Below are 21,075 nucleotides of genomic sequence, written 5' to 3'. Positions count from 1 at the left end.
AGTGGAGGCATGACGGAAGCAGTACATTGGGGAATCTGCTCTGAGGAAAAGCTCTCCTCAGAGAATTGTAGAGAAGAAAGTGGAAATTGGAGGCTGGAGTCCAGTTAGAAAGGGCTGTAATAACCCACAGACTAGAGACCCACAGCCTAATGGCTGCTTTAGGTGCACAGGGCACATCTGAGGGAAAACGTCTCTCCCTCAACTTGATTGAACACAAGTTAAGAGATTTCACTGACACAGCGATGTTTGCCTCTTCAAAATAATGATAGTTGTAGCTATTTAAACTTCTCTGATTCTCACTCCCTCAAATCTCTGCTTGGTCTTTTAAGTTTACGGGTGAGATGGGTACTGCCTCTTGGAATATAAGAATTACTTTTTTCTCATACATAAACTTTATGTCAGCCAATGTTAGCTTATGTACAGATTGGCAAATGTACCTTCTACAACTGTGCCCTATGACAAGATCCTGAATTCCTTTACACTGTATGTGATCTTTAGAGAAGATATGAAGTATCAATTCTACAGGTAATATAACCACTCCCTTGCACAATTTCATTAAATTATTGAAGCTTCTTGTAATGAACCCTCTTAAAGCATCAACTCAGCCCCTCTCCCCTGTGACTTCCTCTGGACGATTCTAGTGCATTATCTTTCCCTCCTTCCTAGCACAGCCATGGAGTGAACGTGGAAGACTGCAATGGGCGCTGAGAGGTGACGCACTCGCGGCTCGCATACTCCTGGTGCTAAGGGCCCAGGATCCATCGTTGTTTCTTACTTTCCCAGGTCTTGTCTGATATACCTTTGCCTGAGTATAAGCAATTCCCTTTCTTGCTTTTGTGGGATTAGGTTACAACCAAAATAATTCTGACTCATATTTTCAAAACAGACTTTGGTAAGAAGCGTCACTAACTTTGGCGGGCTCTAATGTATACAGCAAGTTAGTGACGCTATTATTTTTCCCAGCAATAAAACAATATTATGATAATAGTTTCAATTTCATTTTTCTGATAATAATCAGTACCACTATATAAAAGTACATACTTAGAATCTTATTATTCATGCTTGGAAATTTTTGTATTGCAATATTATATTAAAAATATCACCACACTCCTAAAATTTATGTTCTACAAGTGTATAATCTGACTACAGTTTATGAATCAATGAAAAAGATAACCATTCTTATATTTTAACAACAAAAAATTTAAGAACTCCAGGTTTAGGAATGGTATAGCAAGAGACACTGCTGCGTTTTATTTATAACAGTAGGAAATCAGAAACAACTTTTTTGTTCACCAATAGGAAACTGGTTTTAAAAAATCACAGAACCATAATTTAAGCCATAAAACAGAACTGCGAGCAAACAATAAAAATATGTTGTGAATGTATTTAATGACATGAAAAGATCTAGCTGTATATTCATTGTCTATTATCCCAATGTCTTCCCGGTGGAACATAGTAGTTTTCTCTCTTCCATCCTCACTCAGCCTAACCTTCTTCCTATTTTATTGAGAAAACGCAATCAATCAGAAGAGACTTCTGCAATCTACTGCCACAACGTTTACCCACCAGCCAGCATCTCTGTCACATATGCTCCTCCCCTGTTTCAATGGCTGGAACCATCCTGGTGAAGACCAACCCTTCACTTAGACACTACATTCATCCCTCAGCGCCACCCACTGAAGAGGTGCACATCACTGTAATGACACAAGAGGGCGCTTTAAGTGAGGGATCTTGTAAACCACTCCAAATCAAGTCTTGAATAGTCTTCAACAGGCAGACACAAGCACCCTTCATCCATACAAAGCTACGGAAGAAAAGAGAAAACAAAAACACATGAGCTGGTAAAGGTTTTACCAACTTAGCTACCGACTCCACCAACAACAACATGCACGGAAGAAAACTAACACAAAAATCCAAGCTGAAAAAAAAAACTGAATTGCAATTCAAAAACTAAGTCCAAAACTGAACCAAAAAAATGGAAGTAGCCATAAAAAAAGAACGAAATTGAATTATTTGTAGTGAGGTGGATGGACCTAGGGTCTGTGGAAGTCAGAAAGAGAAAAACAAATCCACCAAAAACAACATGCAAAGAAGAAAACTAACACAAAAATCCAAGCTGAATTAAATATCCCAGTTTAGGTATATGGAAAAAAAAAAAACAACAACTCAAATTGCAATTCAAAAACTAAGTCCAAAACTGAATCAAAAAAATGGAAGTGGCCATAAAAAAAGAACAAAATTGAGTTATTTGTAGTGAGGTGGATGGACCTAGGGTCTGTGGAAGCCAAAAAGAGAAAAACAAATACCATACGCTAACACATATATATGGAATCTAAAAAAAAAAAAAGGTTCTGAAGAACCTAGCGTCAGGACAGGAATAAAGACGCAGACATACATAGAGAATGGACTTGAGGACACGGGGAGGGGGAAGGGTAAGCTGGGACGAAGTGAGAGACTGGCATGGACATATATACACTACCAAATATAAAATAGCTAGCTAGTGGGAAGCAGCCACATAGCACAGGAAGATCAGCTCAGTGCTTTGTGACCGCCTGGAGGGGTGGGATAGGGAGGGTGGGAGGGAGGGAGATGCAAGAGGGAGGAGATATGGGGATATATGTACATGTATAGCTGATTCACTTTGTTATAAAACAGAAACTAACACACCATTGTAAAGCAATTATACTCCAATAAAGATTTTTTAAAAAGTAATGAAACAAGAGTTGACTGACCCCAGAAATGACAGAAGAAACAGTAATCACATCAAAAATGAAGATTATAATACAGACCAGATTTGAATGGAAACTTAATAAGGGTAAATGGACAAAACTGGAAGAAGAAAAAGAATAAAAATTAGATGAAGAAAGTAAAATGAAGAGCAAAAAAAAGAAAAACCATCACAGAGATAACATAATATACATAGTAACTATAAATCAAACATTCTGTCATTTCAATAAATGTGAACGGATTAATTCACTTAGCAAAAGAAAAACATGGATTTCTGGCTTGGCTCACAGAGCAAAACCCAACTATATGCACTATTAAAGAAACAAACCTAAACTGACTCAGAAAAGCTAAAAATAAAATGATGGGCCAATGAATATTAAAAGCAAACGCAAACAAATCTCTGGCTGCAATGTAGAATCTGAAACCACAACAAGAAATTTTCTGTACTGTTACATTAAAATCTATTAATCTACACTGTAGGTTGGATGTATATTTTACACAGGCATACTTTATAATATCATGCATTATTTATTTGGAAAATATTACCTTACTAATTTATGCAGATCTTTCGAATGCTTCATTCTACAGCATTTTAAGAATCACATTCTTTAATATCATCACCAACCAATCTTACCAAAAAGTCTTTAAGTACAGGGAAGCTTTCAAGCTCACAGAGGTAGATCAAATGTTCCAAAACTGTAATTTTTGCTCAAAAGCCAGAACTTTATCATCAATAACATACACTTTCAGTTTTTTCTTGAAGTGACAGGGTCACTCCATTCATCTGTGAAAATCTACTTGCCAAACATCCACATCTGAAAAAACCAAAGTTTGCCCCTGAGTTTTTTTTTTTTCCTTTTTCTTTTTTTGGTTGTGTTGGGTCTTCGTTGCTGCACACTGGCTTTCTCTAGTTCTGTTGAGAGGGGGGCCACTCTTCGCTGTGGTGCGCGGGCTTCTCATTCCAGTGGCTTCTCTTGTTGCAGAGAACAGGCTCCAGGTGTGTGGGCTCAGTAGTTGTGGCTCGTGGGCTCTAGAGAGCAGGCTCAGTAGTTGTGGCACACGGGCTTAGTTGCTCCATGGCATGTGGGATCTTCCCAGACCAGGGATCAAACCTGTGTCCCCTGCCCTGGTAGGCAGATTCCTAACCACTGTACCACCAGGGAAGTCCCTGCCTCTGAGTTATTCTTTCAAGTAAAAGAGTATTCATGAAAAGGTGTTCAACATCACTAATTAGGGAAAGGCAAATCAAAACTACAACGAGATAACCACCTTTTATACCCATTAGGTAGCCTACTGTCAAAACAACTGAAAATAACAAGTGCTGATGAGAATGGGAGAAATTGGAACCCTGTGTACTGTTGGTGGAAATGTAAAAATGGTACAGCCTCTTGGAAAACAGTATGGTGGTTCCTCAAAAAATTCAAAATAGAATTATCACATGATCCAGCAATTCTGCTTCTGGGTATATACTCAGAATTGAAAGCAAGGTTTCAAAAAGATATCTGCACATCCATGGTCACAGTAGCGTTATTCACAATAGTTAAAACATGGAAGCAACCCAAGTAACCACTGACAGATGAGTGGTTAAGCAAAATGTGGTAGATATATACAATGGAAATTTTTTTTTTTTTTAATTTTTTGGCTGCGCCGTGCAGCATGTGGGATCTCGGTTCCCCGACCAGGAATCGAATCCGCACCCCCTGCATTGGGAGTGCAGTCTTAACCACTGGACCGCCAGGGAAGTTCCAATACAATGGAATATTATTCAGCCTTAAAAAGAACTGAAATTCCGAAATATGCTACAATATGGATGAACCTTGAAGATACAGGTTAAGTGAAGTAAGTCAGTCACGAAAAGATAAATACTGTACGATTCCACTTACAAGAGGTACCTTGAGTAGTCAAAAATCATAAAGACAGAAAGTAGAATGGTGATTGCCAAGGGCCTGGGGAAGGGTGAAATGGGGAGTTCTTCTTTAAGGAGTATGAAGTTACAGTTTTACAAGATGCACGGCGGCGATGGTTGCACAACGATATGCCTGTACTCAAATACCAGTGAATCATACACTTAAAAATGGTTACGATGGTAAATATGTTATGTGTATTCTACCACAATTTAAAGAAAAAAAGCATCCATCCATTCCTATCTTCTCAAGTATTTATTTTCAAATAAGGAACAAGTGTTGAATTTTGGAGGATGCCTTTTCAGCATCTACAGAAATAATCATGAAGTGAAGGACTTCCATTTTGCTGTTTTTCCATGATAATCCTTGTAAAACTACATGACTTTTAAAACTATCTAAATATACTACCTTGATGAAAAATATTTAATGAAACAAACTTCTAGGATAGAAATCAAATAGTACATTGAGAGAAATTTATAGGTTTAGATGTATGTATTAGAAAAGGAAACAATCAATTTTGAGGCAAAATAAGCTCAAAGAATGCAAAATGAATGTTATAATAAAGAAGAGAAATTAATGAAATGGAAGATTAATATAAAACAGAATTAACATAAGCAAAGTTGGTTCTTTATAAAGGATAACAGAACTGTTAAACCTCCAGAAAAGTTGATCAAAAAGAATAAAAGGGGCTTCCCTGGTGGTGCAGTAGTTAAAAATCTGCCTGCCAATGCAGGGGACACAGGTTTGAGCCCTGGTTCGGGAAGATCCCACATGCTGCGGAGCAACTAAGCCTGTGCACCACAACTGCTGAACCTGCGCTCTAGAGCCTGCGAGCCACAGCTATTGAGCCCGCGTGCCACCACTACTTAAGCCCTCGTGCCTAGAGCTCATGCTCCACAACAAGAGAAGCCACTGCAATAAGAAGCCTGCGCACTGCAACGAAGAGTGGCCCCCCGCTCGCCACAACTAGAGAAAGCCCACGCACAGCAACAAAGAAACAAAGGCAGCCAAAAGTAAATAAATAAAATAAATAAATTTATAAAAAAAAGAATAAAAGGCACAAATAATCAATATAAGGAATAAAAAGGCAGCTATAATTTCAGATGCTACAGATATTAAGAAGAGAATATCATGATTATGCCAAAACATTCAAAAAGTTTTAAATTAGAAAACTTTATCTCAGGAATGCAAGGGTAGCTTTACATTTCTAAACCCATAGATATAATTCGTCACATTAGCAGAACAGAAAAACTCATGCTCATCTCAAAAGAATTCCAAAAAATCCAACATCTACATCTATTCACGATTATAAAACAAAGAAACAAAAACCTCTGAAACTTTTATCAAACTACCATTTGAAGGGAATTTCCTTAATCTGATAAAGAGTATCTACCAGAAAATCACAGCAAAGATTGCAGTCAATTGAGGAAGTATTAACAGCGGTTCCTTTAACATCTAGGACAAAAGTGTACTATCACTACTTTTATTTAAAATTGTAGGGGAATTCCCTGGTGGGTCCAGTGGTTAAGACTCCACACTTGCACTTCAGGGGGCACTGGTTCAATCCCCGGTCAGGGAACCAAGATCCTACATGCAGTGCGGTGCAGCCAAGAAAAAACTGTACTGCCACAAAGGCTTGAGCATAAGTGTGCACTGAAGCTTTACTGATAACAGTCAAACGTCCATCAACAGATGCGTGGATAAACAAACTGAAGTATATCCGTCCAAAAGAATACAATTCAGCAATAAAAAGAAAGGCACTCTGCTGCACAAAAGACACAAACACAAAAGAGTATATTACAGGACTCCACTTATATGAAATTCTAGAACTGGCAAAATGAATCTTTCCTTACTGAACGAGTACCAGTGGTTGCCTGGGACCTGATGGAGGGGAAGAATGGATTGTAAAGTGTCACATGGGGACATTTTGGGGTGCTAACTGTGGTAGTGGTTACATGGGTATGTATATGTGTTAAAATTCACTAAACTACACACCTAAAATGGGTGCAATTTATTGCATGTAATGTATACTTTAACACAGTTGTTTTTTTTAAGATGTATGTATATATTTATTCATTATTTATGGTTGCGTTGGGTCTTCACTGCTGCGCACGGGCTTTCTCTAGTTGCGGTGAGCGGGGGCTACTCTTTGTTGTGCTGCACGGGCTTCTCATTGCAGTGGCTTCTCTTGTTGTAGAGCATAGGCTATAGGCATGCAGGCTTCAGCAGTTGTGGCACATGGGCTCAGGAGTTGTGGCTCACGGGCTCTAGAGCACAGGCTCAGTAGTTGTGGCTCACGGGCTTAGTTGCTCCGTGGCATGTGGGATCTTCCTGGACCAGGGCTCGAACCCATGTCCCCTGCATCGGCAGGCAGACTCTCAACCACTGCATCACCAGGGAAGCCCCAAAATCATTTTTTAAATACAATCTTTGTTATATGTTAAATATTTATTTATTTATTTATTTTGGCTGCATTGGATCTTAGTTGCAGTACGTTAGTTGCAGTACATCTTAGTTGCAGTACACTGAGGCATGCGGACTTCTTAGTTGCAGCATGCATGCAGGATCTAGTTCCCCAACCAGGGATCGAACCCGGGCCCCCTCCATTGGGAGCATGGAGTCTTACCCACTGGACCACCAGGGACGTCCCCCAGAAATCAAAATCTTTGACATAGAAATCTTTTTTTGATATAAAAATCTTTTTGATACAGAAATCAAAAGGATTATAAAATAATACTATGAACAAATTTATACCAATAAAGTAGACAACTTTGAGATGAAATGGAAAAATTAATAAGATGTACAAATTACCAAAACTTACTCAAGAAAAAAAATAATCTGAATAAACCTATAAAAAGGAAAGACACTGAATCTGTTTGTAAAATCTTCTGTTAAAGAAAAGCTCAGGCTCAGCTGTCTTCACTGGTGAATTCTACCAAACAAAGAAAAAATAATACTAATCCTTCAAAAACTCTTCCAGAGAATAAAGGAAGAAAGGACACTACTCAGCTCACCCTAGGAGACCAGTATTACCAATACCAAAGCTAGAAAAAGAGATCACAAAGAAAAAAAAGCTACACATGAACACACATTATGAACAAAGATAGAAATCCTTAATAAAATATTAGCAAAGCAAATCCCAAAATATATAAAGTAGAGTATACACCATGCCCAGGTAGATTTATCTCAAGAGCACAAGACTGGTTACATGTTCAAATATGCCATATTAATGTAGGATGTCATATAATAGGATAAAGGGGAAAAATGGTATGAGCATCTCAACAGTGGAAAAAGCATTTGACAAAATCCAACACCCATCCATGATAAAAGCTCTCAATAAACTAGGAATAGAAGAGAGCTTCCTCAAATTAATAGAGTATGCTTCAAAAACCTACAGCAAAAATTACACACAATGATGAAGGACTGAACGCTTTTGCCTAATATCAGGAAAAAGACAATGATGCCCACTCTCTCACTTCTATTCAGCGCTGTAAAGGAGTTTCTAGCCAGTGAAATCAGGCAAGAAAAAGAAATAAAAAGCACACAGATTAGAAAGGAGGAAGTAAAACTGTCTTTACTCTCAGATAACATGATCCTACATGTAGAAATTCCTAAGGGACACCACACACACACACACACACACACACACACACACACACACACACACACACACAAACCTACTAGAGCTAATAAGTGAGTTCAGCAAAGTCTCAGGAAACAAGATCAATAAACAAAACTTAATTCTCTCTCTAAATACAGCAGATGAATGATCGAAAAATGAAGTTTAAAAACCAATTCCATTCAACAACAGCATCAACCAGAATAAAATCTGTAGGAATAAATTTAACAGAAAAAGTGTAAACAGTACACTTGTACAATGAAAGCTACAAAACACTGAGAGAATTAAAAATCTAAATGAATGAAGATGTTCACAGATCAGAAGACTCAATATTATTAACACGGCAATCCTCCACAGATTGAATGCAAACTCTGTCAAAATCCCAGCATAGGTTTTGGTTTTTTGTTTTAACATCTTTATTGGAGTATAATTGCTTTACAATGGTGTGTTAGTTTCTGCTTTACAACGAAGTGAATCAGTTATACATATACATATGTTCCCATATCTCTTCCCTCTTGCGTCTCCCTCACTCCCCCCCTCCCTATCCCACCTCTCTAGGTGGTCACAAACCACCTACCTAATCTCCCTGTGCCATGCGGCTGCTTCCCACTAGCTATCCACCCTACGTTTGATAGTGTATATATGTCCATCCCACTCTCTCACTTTGTCACAGCTTACCCTTCCCCCTCCCCATATCCTCAAGTCCATGCTCTAGTAGGTCTGTGTCTTAATTCCCGTCTTACCCCTAGGTTCTTCATGACATTTTTTTTTTCTTAGATTCCATATATATGTGTTAGCATACGGTATTTGTTTTTCTCTTTCTGACTTACTTCACTCTGTATGACAGACTCTAGGTCCATCCACCTCAGTACAAATAACTCAATTTCATTTCTTTTTATGGCTGAGTAATATTCCATTGTATATATGTGCCACATCTTCTTTATCCATTCATCTGTCGATGGACACTTAGGTTGCTTCCATGTCCTGGCTATTGTAAACAGAGCTGCAATGAACACTGTGGTACGTGACTCTTGTTGAATTATGGTTTTCTCAGGATATATGCCCAGTAGTGGGATTGCTGGGTTGTATGGTACTTCTGTTTTTAGTTTTTTAAGGAACCTCCATACTGTTCTCCATAGTGGCTGTATCAATTTACATTCCCACCAACAGTGCAAGAGTGTTCCCTTTTCTCCACACCCTCTCCAGCATTTACTGTTTCTAGATTTTTTGATGATGGCCATTCTAACCAGTGTGAAATGATATCTCATTGTAGTTTTGATTTGCATTTCTCTAATGATTAATGATGTTGAGCATTCTTTCACGTGTTTGTTGGCAGTCTGTATATCTTCTTTGGAGAAATGTCTATTTAGGTCTTCTGCCCATTTTTGGATTGGGTTGCTTGTTTTTTTGTTATTGAGCTGCATGAGCTGCTTGTAAATTCTGGAGATTAATCCTTTGTCAGTTGCTTCATTTGCAAATATTTTCTCCCATTCTGAGGGTTGTCTTTTGGTCTTGTTTATGGTTTCCTTTGCTGTGCAAAAGCTTTGAAGTTTCATTAGGTCCCATTTGTTTATTTTTGTTTTTATTTCCATTTTTCTAGGAGGTGGGTCAAAAAGGATCTTGCTGTGATTTATGTCATAGTGTTCTGCCTATGTTTTCCTCTACGAGTCTGATGGTTTCTGGCCTTACATTTAGGTCTTTAATCCATTTTGAGTTTACTTTTGTGTATGGTGTTAGAGAGTGTTCTAATTTCATACTTTTACATGTACCTGTCCAGTTTTCCCAGCACCACTTACTGAAAAGGCAGTCTTTTCTCCACTGTATATTCTTGCCTCCTTTATCAAAGATAAGGTGACCATATGTGCGTGGGTTTACCTCTGGGCTTTCTATCCTGTTCCATTGATCTATATTTCTGTTTTTGTGCCAGTACCATAGTGTCTTGATTACTATAGCTTTGTAGTATAGTCTGAAGTCAGGGAGTCTGATTCCTCCAGCTCCATTTTTTTCTCTCAAGGTTGCTTTGGCTATTCGGGGTCTTTTGTGTTTCCATACAAATTGTGAAATTTTTTGTTCCAGTTCTGTGAAAAATGCCATTGGTAGTTTGATAGGGATTGCACTGACTCTGTAGATTGCTTTGGGTAGTAGAGTCATTTTCACAATGATTCTTCCAATCCAAGAACATGGTATATCTCTCCATCTATTTGTATCATCTTTAATTTCTTTCATCAGTGTCTTATAATCTTCTGCATACAGGTCTTTCGTCTCCTTAGGTAGGTTTATTCCTAGATATTTTATTCTTTTTGTTGCAATGGTAAATGGGAGTGTGTTCTTGATTTCACTTTCAGATTTTTCATCACTAGTGTATAAGAATGCCAGAGATGTCTGTGCATTAATTTTGTATCCTGCTACTGTACCAAATTCATTGATTAGCTCTAGTAGTTTTCTGGTAGCATCTTTAGGATTCTCTATGTATAGTATCATGTCATCTGCAAACAGTAACAGCTTTACTTCTTCTTTTCCAATTTGGATTCCTTTTATTTCTTTTTCTTCTCTGATTGCTGTGGCTAAAACTTCCAAAACTATGTTGAATAAGAGTGGTGAGAGTGGGCAACCTTGTCTTGTTCCTGATCTTAGTGGAAATGGTTTCAGTTTTTCACCATTAAGGACAATGTTGGCTGTGGGTTTGTCATATATGGCCTTTATTATGTTGAGGCCTCTATGCCTACTTTCTGCAGGGTTTTAATCATAAATGGGTGTTGAATTTTGTTGAAAGCTTTCTCTCCATCTATTGAGATGATCATATGGTTTTTCTCCTTCAATTTGTTAATATGGTGTATCACGTTGATTGATTTGCATATATTGAAGAATCCTTGCATTCCTGGAATAAACCCCACTTGATCATGGTGTATGATCCTTTTAATGTCCAGCATACGTTTTTTGCAGAAATTTACAAGCTGATCCTAAAATTTACATGGAAAAGCAAAATACAGGATAGCCAAAACAATCTTGGAAAAGAAGAACAAAACTAGACAGCCTGCAATTCCTTATTTCAAAACTTAGTACAGTCACTCCTCCATATCTGCAACTTCCACATCCACAGATTCAATCAACTGTGGATCAAAAATATTTGGGAAAAAGAATTCCAGAAAGTTCCAAAAAGCATAACTTGAACTTGCCATGCGTCAGCAACTATCTGCACAGCATTTACACTGTATTAGGTATTTTAAGTCATCCAGAGATGATTTAAAGCATACAAGAGAATGTCCTTAGGTTATGTGCAAATATGCCATTTTATATAAGGGACTTGAGCATCCATGGATTTTAGTATTTGTGGGATCCTACAACCAATTCCCTTTGGATACCAAAGAACAACTATATAAAGTTATAGTGATCAAGACAGTGACAGTATATAAGGATAAACATTATAGATCAAGAGAACACAACTGAGAGCCCAGAAATAAATCCTTACATTTAGTTCAACTGATTTTTGACAAAGGTGCCAAGGCAACTCAGTGGGGAAAGGGTAGTTTTTTTAAATGCTTGCTGGAACAATTAGGTATCTATATGCAAAACAAAAATTTGGATCCTAACTCACACCATTCCCAAAAATTAACTCAAAATGAATCACAGACATAAATATAAGAGCTAAAACTATTAAAACGAATTTAGAACATAAAACTGAATCTTGTGACCTTGGATTAGACAAAGAATTTTTAGATGAAACACCAAAAGCATGATCCATGATGGAAAAAAACTGATAGTGTACTACAACAAAATGAAAACGTTCATGCTTCAATAGACACTCTTTTTAAAAGGCAAGCATAAATTGGGACAAAAAGACAAAGCCACAGATTGAGACAAAATATTTACAAATTATATATCTGATAAAGGATTTGTATCCAACATATATAAAGAACTCTTACAACTCAATAAGCTTACAACCCAATTTAAAAAATGGGCAAAGATCTGAATCCACCAACAGCACATGAAAAGATGCTCAACACCATTAGCCATTAGAGAAAATGCAAATTACAACTACAATGAGATTCCAGCTCACCCCTAACAGAAAAGCTATAATCAAAACAGCTGACAATAACAAGCATTGGTGAGGATGTGAAGAAACTAAAATCTTCCCACAACGCTGTCTGGAACGTAAAATAATGCAGCCACTTTGTAAAACAATGTGGCAGTTCTTAAAAAGTTAAACATGTATTTACTGTCGGACCCAGAAATTCCACTAAAGTAGTAACCTACTCAAGATAAATAAAAATGTATGTCTGCAAAGCTAATAATAAGCTCATCCTGATTTTTCCGCCTACCAATACTTCCTTGATGCAACCTAAGGTTTTCTGTGATCTCAAGTAGTCACCTCTTGATCCCATGACCTAGAAATAAGTCATCCCTGCTTGAGGAAAAAGTACTTCAAATTAACACAGGTCCAAACCTACCCTGAACTGACAGCCACCCACCAGCACCAAAAAGTTTCACAAAACCCACTTGTTCCTAATTGTACCACCAAAAGGGAAAAAAGTCCTTAGATGAGAAGTTCCTCAAGAGAATATTCATTTATGCATTTGGTAGCTTCATAACATGGCTTTTGTGTGCTATCTCCAAGGCATATTTTGACAATATATTTAGAATTCTCATTTTCCAAAAAAAAAAAAGTACGTCCACAACACAAAGATTCATACACAAATGCTCACAACAGAATTATTCATAATAACTAAAAATTGGAAATAACACAAATATCAATTGTTGAAAGGATTAAAAAAAGTGGTATACCCATACAATGGAATAATGGAGCAATTATTTTTTTAAAAAATCACTGATACATGCTAAAGCATTGATGAATCTCAAAACCATTACACTATATGAAAAGAGCCAGAAGCAAAAGACCACATGCTGGGGCTTCCCTGGTGGCGCAGTGGTTGAGAATCCACCTGCCAAGGCAGGGGACACGGGTTCGAGCCCTGGTTTGGGAAGATCCCACTTGCCGCAGAGCAACTAAGCCCGTGTGCCACAACTACTGAAGCCCACACACCTAGAGACCATGCTCCGCAACAAGAGAAGCCACTGCAACGAGAAGCTCGCGCACCGCAACTATAGAGAGCCTACGCGCAGCAAAGAAGACCCAACTCAGCCAAAAATAAAAAAAACAAAAACAAAAAAAGACCACATGTTGAAATTTATATGAAATACCCAGAAAAGGCAAATCTAGAAAATTCATTCGTGGGATTGGAAAGTGACTGCAAATGGGTAAAAGGAATCTTTTGGGGGTGTCAAAAACCTTCTAAAACTAGATTTTGTGATGCTATGCAACTCTGTAAATTTACCAAATAATATTGAATTATACACTTACAACAACTGATATATAAATCATACCTCAACAAAGCTGTTTTTAAAAAAAACTAACAAAGTAAAAGGGTCCAAAATAGTCAAGGTGCTCCTGAAGAACAACATTAGAAAAATTATCAAACTATATTAAAATCCAACAAAGCTCCAGTAATTAAGGCAGTAGAGTACTAGAGCAAAAGACAAAAGGAACAGAACAGAGACCCCAGAAATAGACCTCTGTTTGAAGGAAACTCGATATATACCAGAGGGGGCATTACAAATCAGTGGGGAAAGGGCAGTCTTTTCATTTGAATGGTTCTGGGAGATTGGTTATCCGTATGGGGTAAGAAAAGAAAATCAAGTCCCTATAGCACACTGTTTAAAAAAAAAAAATCAATTAGTCTTACTTCTTCCCTTTTCCCTATACCCACAGCTACCCTTTTTTGTGTAATTAAAAAAAATTTTTATTGAGGTATAATTGACATATAACATTATACTGGCTTTAGGTGTACAACATAATAACTCAGTATTTGTATAGATTGAGAAATGATTGCTACAGTAAGTCTAGTTACCACCTAACACCATACATACTTAACTTTTAGGATTTACTCTCTCAGCAACTTTCAAGTATGCTCTACAACATTACTGACTATAGTCACCATGCCGTACACTACAGCCCCGTGACCTATTTATTTTATTGCTGGAAGTTTGTACCTCTTGACCCCTTTCTTCACCTGTTTCACCCACTGCCCAATCCCCATCCCTTCTGGTAACCACCACTCTGTTCTCTGAATCTATGATTTTGGTTTGGTTTTATTTGTCCATTTGTTTTGTTTTTTGAGACATAAGTGAAATCGTAACGGTATATTTCTTTCTCTGACTTATTCTGCTTAGCATAATTCCCTCAAGGTCCCTTCAGAAAAATTTTCATGTAATTTGGCAACTCCTCCCACATGGAAAGTACAGAAAGTAGAGTATACTTTCCTACTCCCTAACTTTGGGCTTGCCTATGTGACTTACTTTGGTCAATGGGTTGTAAGTAAACATGATGTGATACAAACAGGGCCTTGCCCGCTTGTCCTTCGGCCAATGCCATGAGAAAAACATGCCCCAGCTAGCCCCTTGGTCCCAGGAGGAGAGTGAGACAAATGTGGGGCAGAACCATCCCAGCGGTTCTGCTTTATGAAGCACAACCAACCCAGCCAGAGCCAGCCCGTATCAGCCTGTTCCCAGCCTATCTGCAGACACATGGAAAAAGAAACGTTTACTTTTATATGCTGCTGAGAGTCTTGTGGCTGATTTTAAACACCATTATTGTGACAACTGTCAACTGATAGAATTTCCAAAGGATTAAAATATAAATGTAAAAAGCAAAACTATAAAAACCTAATAAAAATGAAAGTACTTTACAGCCTCATGATAGGGAAGGATTTCTTAAGTAAGACGCAAAACACAAAACCTACCATAAAGAAAGAGATCGCCAAAACAAGTAATTCTGCTCACTGAAACGCCTTTAAAAAAGTGAAAAGACAGCCCACAAAATGGGAGGAGACTTGTCACACATACGTCACAAACAATTTGTATATAAAAATCAATTTATAAAGGACAATCAGCCCAACAGAAGCATAGGCAAAAGACATTAATGGCATTTCCCTGGAGATGAAGCTCAAAAGCCAGTAAGCTTAAGAAAAAATGCTGAACTTTATGAAAATACAGCTATGCGGCACCATTTTTACACCCACTAAATTGGTCAAAAAATTTAAAGTTGTGACAATATAAAGCATTAGTGAGTGGGGAGCAACAGAAATTCTTTTACACAGTTGATGGCTAAAAACTGTTATAAGTACTTCAGAAAAGATTGGTATTATCTTAAGTTTTAAGATGATACAACAATTCTATTCCTTGGTACACTCAGGACAACTCACACACATTTTCATCAGAAGACATGTGAAACAGTTATTTATAATAACAGTTTATATTTTAAAAATTGAAAATAACCTCAATGTCCGTCAATAGTAGAATGACTAAATAATTTGTAACATATTCATAGAATAAATGCTATACAAGAGTAAAAATGAATGACAGCTGCATGCATATACATGAATGAATCTTACAAGCATAATGCTGAGTGAAAACAGCAAGTCACCAATAAGTATAGAATGTGATACTGTTTAATATCCAAACCCAAGCAAAACTAAATATAATATTTGGTGAATCATACACATTTGGTAAATTTACAAAGAAACAAGACAGAAGAATAAAAACACAAAAAGACAGTGACAAATCCAGAAAGGGAAGCAGGCCCATGGAGATCCACATATATATCTATTTATATGTATCAAATATCTTATAAGTTTTTAGTGGGGTGGGAGAGAGAAAAAGACTTCTATTTGAGAAAATGTAAAAAGGCCTATGTCCCCATGCCAATTTCTAGAGACATTTCAGAGGGGGAAAAAAGTGTTAAATCATAAATTTTACCTTTTTATGTATTTTATTTTCATGACGACTTCTTTTCAGGATCCAAAGCCTAGTATGGGGGGAAAAAAAAATCATGCAATCATTTTTATGCATTAAATTCAGGTACATCATCATACTCTTGTAATTTTCTAAAGATTCCAATAATATTCATCCTAGTAATCATCTAATAATATTTACTATAAGGGGAACTGGAAAATGACTTTTACATTTATCATTTTTTCCACATACATTCATGCTAATAAACAACCAAATATTTGGTATAATTTCTAATCCCAGGGTAACCCTTCATATTTCACAACTAAAAATATCCAGAAACAAGGACCTTTGACTTTCTAATATTTGCAATATAGTCAAGGGAACTTCTGTCGCAAGATGGAATGGTTTGGTTTTAAAAGAATCTTTTATTTTCACTTATATTTCAGTTTAATTTTGAAGAGACTAGCTCCAATTAACACATGGGAAATGAAAGAACATAAACAACTATTACTTTTCAATTATCTTTTCTTACACCTGAAAGAATATTTAAAGAAAACTTTGAAATAACTACATAAGTATGTTTTGATGTAACCCTAAAATATTTATCAACCGATGATCCTTAACTCTCCTTCTAAGAGTATAACAGGAGTAACTATTTCTCCTATTTGCTTTGTTTTCCTCTGGTTAACTTAGCTACTAAGGTTGCTAACTACACTGAAGGTTTTAAGAACATTCCAATTTACACCAGCAGTAAGTATACATTTTCCTTTAAGCTACAAGGAAAAATATACAAATGAATTTTCTAAACTGAAGTAAATCCTTAGATTATCAGTCCTAATATAAACCACATGCTACCCTATGAGGCACTCTCCTTAAGAAACTGTGAGTGTCTTTTCAAATTCCACCCTTAGTTCAAAAGTATTCTTTAAAAAAGAAAAACAGGGCCTTCCCTGGGGGCGCAGTGGTTACGAATCTGCCTGCCAATGCAGGGGACACGGGTTCAAGCCCTGGTCCGGGAGGATCTCACATGCCGCGGAGCAACTAGGCCCATGAGACACAACTACTGAGCCTGCGCTCTAGAGCCCGCGAGCCACAACTACTGAGACCACGTGCCACAACTACTGAAGCCTGTGCGCCTAGAGCCCGTGCTCCACAATAGGAGAGGCCACTGCAATGAGAGGCCTGCGCACCGCCACAAAGAGTGGCCCCCGCTCACCACAACTAGAGAAAGCCCGTGCGCAGCAACGAAGACCCAGCACAGCCAAAACTAAAATAAATTTAAAAAAAAAAAAAAAAAATGAGAGAAACAAAAATTAAAATTGTACTTACTTTAGCCAACAGTTCTTGTGTTTCAGCAGTCAGTGGAGCATGTGAAAACTTGCAATGTTCTCCCTGATAACATTTTGCTCCTGTATGGTAAAACTTGCAAGGATATTCATGTTAACCCAAATGTTAAGGAAAAGAACAACTGTAATCCAACTAAAATAATTTGTTATTAATTTAGTAACTTTATTTTTCCTATGTAAAGTTCTTTTCTACTAGTAGAAACAAATTCTCTATTTAAAATATGAGACAGTAAATTATTAATTGGGTTATAAGAAAAATCTAATTTTAGGATGATTATAAAGTTTACTGGCTGTCACAGGACACTTTTTTCCTTCATATCCATTCTTAAAATAAACTACAGGTATATTTCACCAATATAAGAGAGGGATGTGTATTTTAAATACTTTGAGAAATGGGATTATTTTTAAAGCATTCTTTTGCGGTGGGGGGATTAAAGTCAATGACAATGATATGTCTTACAAATCTGGATCCTTCATATATTAGGCTTGTATAAAATAGGAACAATTTATACAGCTTCGATATTGTTTTCTAGGAAAAATTTCTCCAGTTAGAATTTGCGATTCCTTGTATTGAATGACTGAAGGAAAACAACTTTTGTGTTGATCAAAGGTCCAATTACCCTAAAATGTTTATGTTTGTATTTTTACAACATGTCTAGACCATTTACACTGAAGAGTTAGGGTTATTCTTCAAATTAAGGGACAATGAACCTCTATACAATACTGAATGTGCAGAAAAAGAGTACTCCCAAACTGTGCAATTCCTGCCTCTTTTATGATGTAGATTACATGAATATAGATTCAATTAGTAGATGTCACAGCAGAAATTCAGAGACGTTTTTCTGGATAGGTCTGAATAGGTCTCGTGAAGCCGTTACACTACCCAGGTTGAGAGGATGTGCATTTGAGAGAATTTCTAAAGACTCTTGCTTGGGGGAAAAAGAAAAAAAATCTGTGTACAATGTAATCACTTCAACACTGAGTTGAGCTTGGATAATGTGATTTTGCCGTGGCTAAAACACCAGGTTTCACTCAGAATTTTACATTCATGTAAATGTTTATGAAAAGTAAAGTTACTGTACCTTGTGATAAAGGATATTATGCAAATACAGGCAGTTTTCACCTCTGGTACAATATCCTTGTACATAAAACTTACACATTTCCTTTTTCTTCTCTATCTCTGCAGCATGATCAAATTTACACTGGTCTCCCTGGGCCAAAAGAAGGGACAAGGAAAAACCATTATTCCTCATAGTTAAGTCATTACAATTCCTACTTAATGATTCTAGAAGAAAACAAAGTCTTAGAAGCAGTACAGTCTAATTCTTAACGAGCTATCATAACCACATCACATATATATATCTGCTTAAAAATCTGTCAAGTCCTTAATATTTTTAACACAAAGCATTTTAAAAAAATTATCTACTCTCCTAAACATAAAAGAATATTTCAGTAAAATTTCCTAATTGAAACTTTCCCAGAAGGAAACGGTTCTAAAATTGTACAGGTATGCTTTTGGAGTGTCTAATGGAAAGAGGAGCTGGTTTTAGTACATTTTTGCTATATCTTACATTTTAGTATATTTTTGCTTACACATTTTTTATACCTTAATACATTTCCTTTCAAGAAAATATTTACAAATTTGTTTTCCCTGGCGTTGCACCGTATGTTGGTTGATGAATCCCTGACTCATTCTCACAGGCTGCTGCTTCTCTTTAGGTTTACCATCCTTTGAAAACAAAAACAAAAAACTAAATGTGAGAAATAAAAAATTAAATATTTTATTCCATTGTACAAAAAAATGTGTTCTTTAAATTAATTATCTATTTATTTTTGGCTGTGTGTTGGGTCTTCGTTGCTGCACGCGGGCTCTCTCTAGTTGCGTCGAGCGGGGGCTACTCTCTATTGCGGTGCGCGGGATTCTCACTGCAGTGGCTTCTCTTGTTGTGCAGCACAGGCCCTAGACACACGTGCTTCAGTAGTTGTGGCTCGCAGGCTCTAGAGTGCAGGCTCAGTAGTTGTGGTGCATGGGCTTAGTTGCTCCACGGCATATGGGATCTTCCCAGACCAGGGATCAAACCTGTGTCCCCTGCATTGGCAGGCAGATTCTTATCCACTGCGCCACCAGGGAAGGCCGTACAAAATTATTTTAAACCACCTTTAAAAACATTAAAAGGTAACTCTTCTGAATTGGCCTGCAGGTAAGATGTGGACTTTTGTACATCAGTTGAAAAAAATTAATGTTTTGTCAGTTTCAACAGCATTCCATCACTGAACATTATGAATATTTTATTGTACCTTGCCCTCATTTTAAAAAATTAATTTAAAAATTTTAAAAGGAAAGCACCACTACTTCTGATTAAAAAGTGAAGTCTAAGAACAAGGCTCTTTAGAACAATGGGGACAAACCTCAAAATCGTAAGGTAAAGCAAAAGTAGTGTGATCTTTCATTTCAGTGAGATGCTCACTACGTGTGAGCTGAGTGTACTGACGAGCTCAAATTAACAAACATAATTAGAAATATACCCTCAAAAATGGCAATAAAGGTATGAAAACAAAAGGGGAATTTCATTTGACGTCTTTAGAAACATAAATCACTTTTAGTGTGCTAACTTGTGGTACAACTTACAGCTTCTACGTACCATATACCCGCATACAGTCTTAGGAATTCAGTAAGTACAAAGAAGGGAGCTGGCTGTATATTTATGTGATCTGCTTTGCAATAATGTCAGACTTCCACTTAGCACCATCAAAATTATGTGTCTAATAAATGTCAGTTTTAATTCTGGGTTTTATTTTGATTATGTTATTAAATTCTGACATATATATTTACATTTGTTCCTCATGTAGCAGGGCTGTCAGCTTTGGCTGAATAATCATTTGAGTCAATCTAAACCAAACGAAAGGGGGGACTTTGCTTGTGGTCCAGTGGTTAAAACTCCACGCACCCAGTGCAGGGGGCCCAGGTTGTCAGGGAACTAGATCCCACATGCCGCAACTAAAGATCCCGCATGAATCAACTAAGACCTGGCGCAGCCAAATAAATATGTAAATAAATATATTTTTTTAAAAAAAACAAAGGAAAGGGAAACTGCCTGGGTCTAGCCCCGCCCTGGCCCTTGTAACTACAGGCAGTTACCTAAACCCTAGGGCTTCGGATTCCTCCTTTGTAAAACAGATTTTACATAAATACATTTCAATCTATAATATTTGGTATTTCTAATAGCTTACCACCCTCAACTCTTGCCTCCTGAACCAAGCCTAACAAAAAAAAAGGTGGCCATCCAGCTTAGAAGCCCTCAGAAAAGCAGAGTCCAGAGGAGTCACTTATTGTTCTACCGTGATTACATCTGCAGACCAAGAAAGAGGAACTTCTACAAAGCAAAATCAAATTTCCAGGAGGGTAGGGAGTGTCTGATAAGGTCAAAGCTCAAAAATATTCATTTTTAATTTCCAAAGGGAGTCAAAAACCAACAGACCAGGGACTTTAAGAGTAGAAACTCTGTAAGACTCTGTGGCCTTTGGAATGTCCTCATGGCTATCTTATTATATTCTCCCTGCCTCCCATATCTGTTTTTGCACAGCCCTCAGAAACCAGGGAGCTTGTGTGCATGTATACAGGGGCAACAGGTACGACACTAAGGCCTGAGTGGGCGCTGGCAGGTAACGAGTGTGAGGGAAGGCCGCCCAA

General features: G+C 37.2%; 1 protein-coding gene across 6 annotated transcripts in view; it reads right to left on the bottom strand.

The window, feature by feature from the left end:
• ZC3H8 (zinc finger CCCH-type containing 8) overlaps positions 1–21,075 on the bottom strand; it is a 38,009-nt gene that overhangs the window by 1,716 nt on the left and 15,218 nt on the right. Inside the window, exons 5-9 of one of the 6 annotated variants that reach the window (XM_032653383.1) lie at positions 18,991–19,113; positions 18,484–18,595; positions 17,368–17,477; positions 16,064–16,111; positions 1,226–1,806 (exon numbers count right to left, since the gene is read on the bottom strand). In XM_032653383.1, coding sequence (XP_032509274.1) covers positions 16,082–16,111; positions 17,368–17,477; positions 18,484–18,595; positions 18,991–19,113 — 375 coding nt within the window. In that variant the 3' untranslated portion in view covers positions 1,226–1,806; positions 16,064–16,081. Of the gene's footprint in view, positions 1–1,219; positions 1,807–11,171; positions 11,211–16,062; positions 16,112–17,367; positions 18,596–18,990; positions 19,114–21,075 lie in introns of those variants that run through there. The other 5 variants (XM_032653388.1, XM_032653386.1, XM_032653384.1 and 2 more) reach the window with 5 other exon arrangements.

The sequence above is a fragment of the Phocoena sinus genome, chromosome 13, assembly GCF_008692025.1.
Source record: "Phocoena sinus isolate mPhoSin1 chromosome 13, mPhoSin1.pri, whole genome shotgun sequence".
Lineage (NCBI taxonomy): Eukaryota > Metazoa > Chordata > Mammalia > Artiodactyla > Phocoenidae > Phocoena > Phocoena sinus.
Note: the sequence above shows the minus strand (reverse complement) of the source record. Positions and strands in the feature narration are given on the sequence as shown.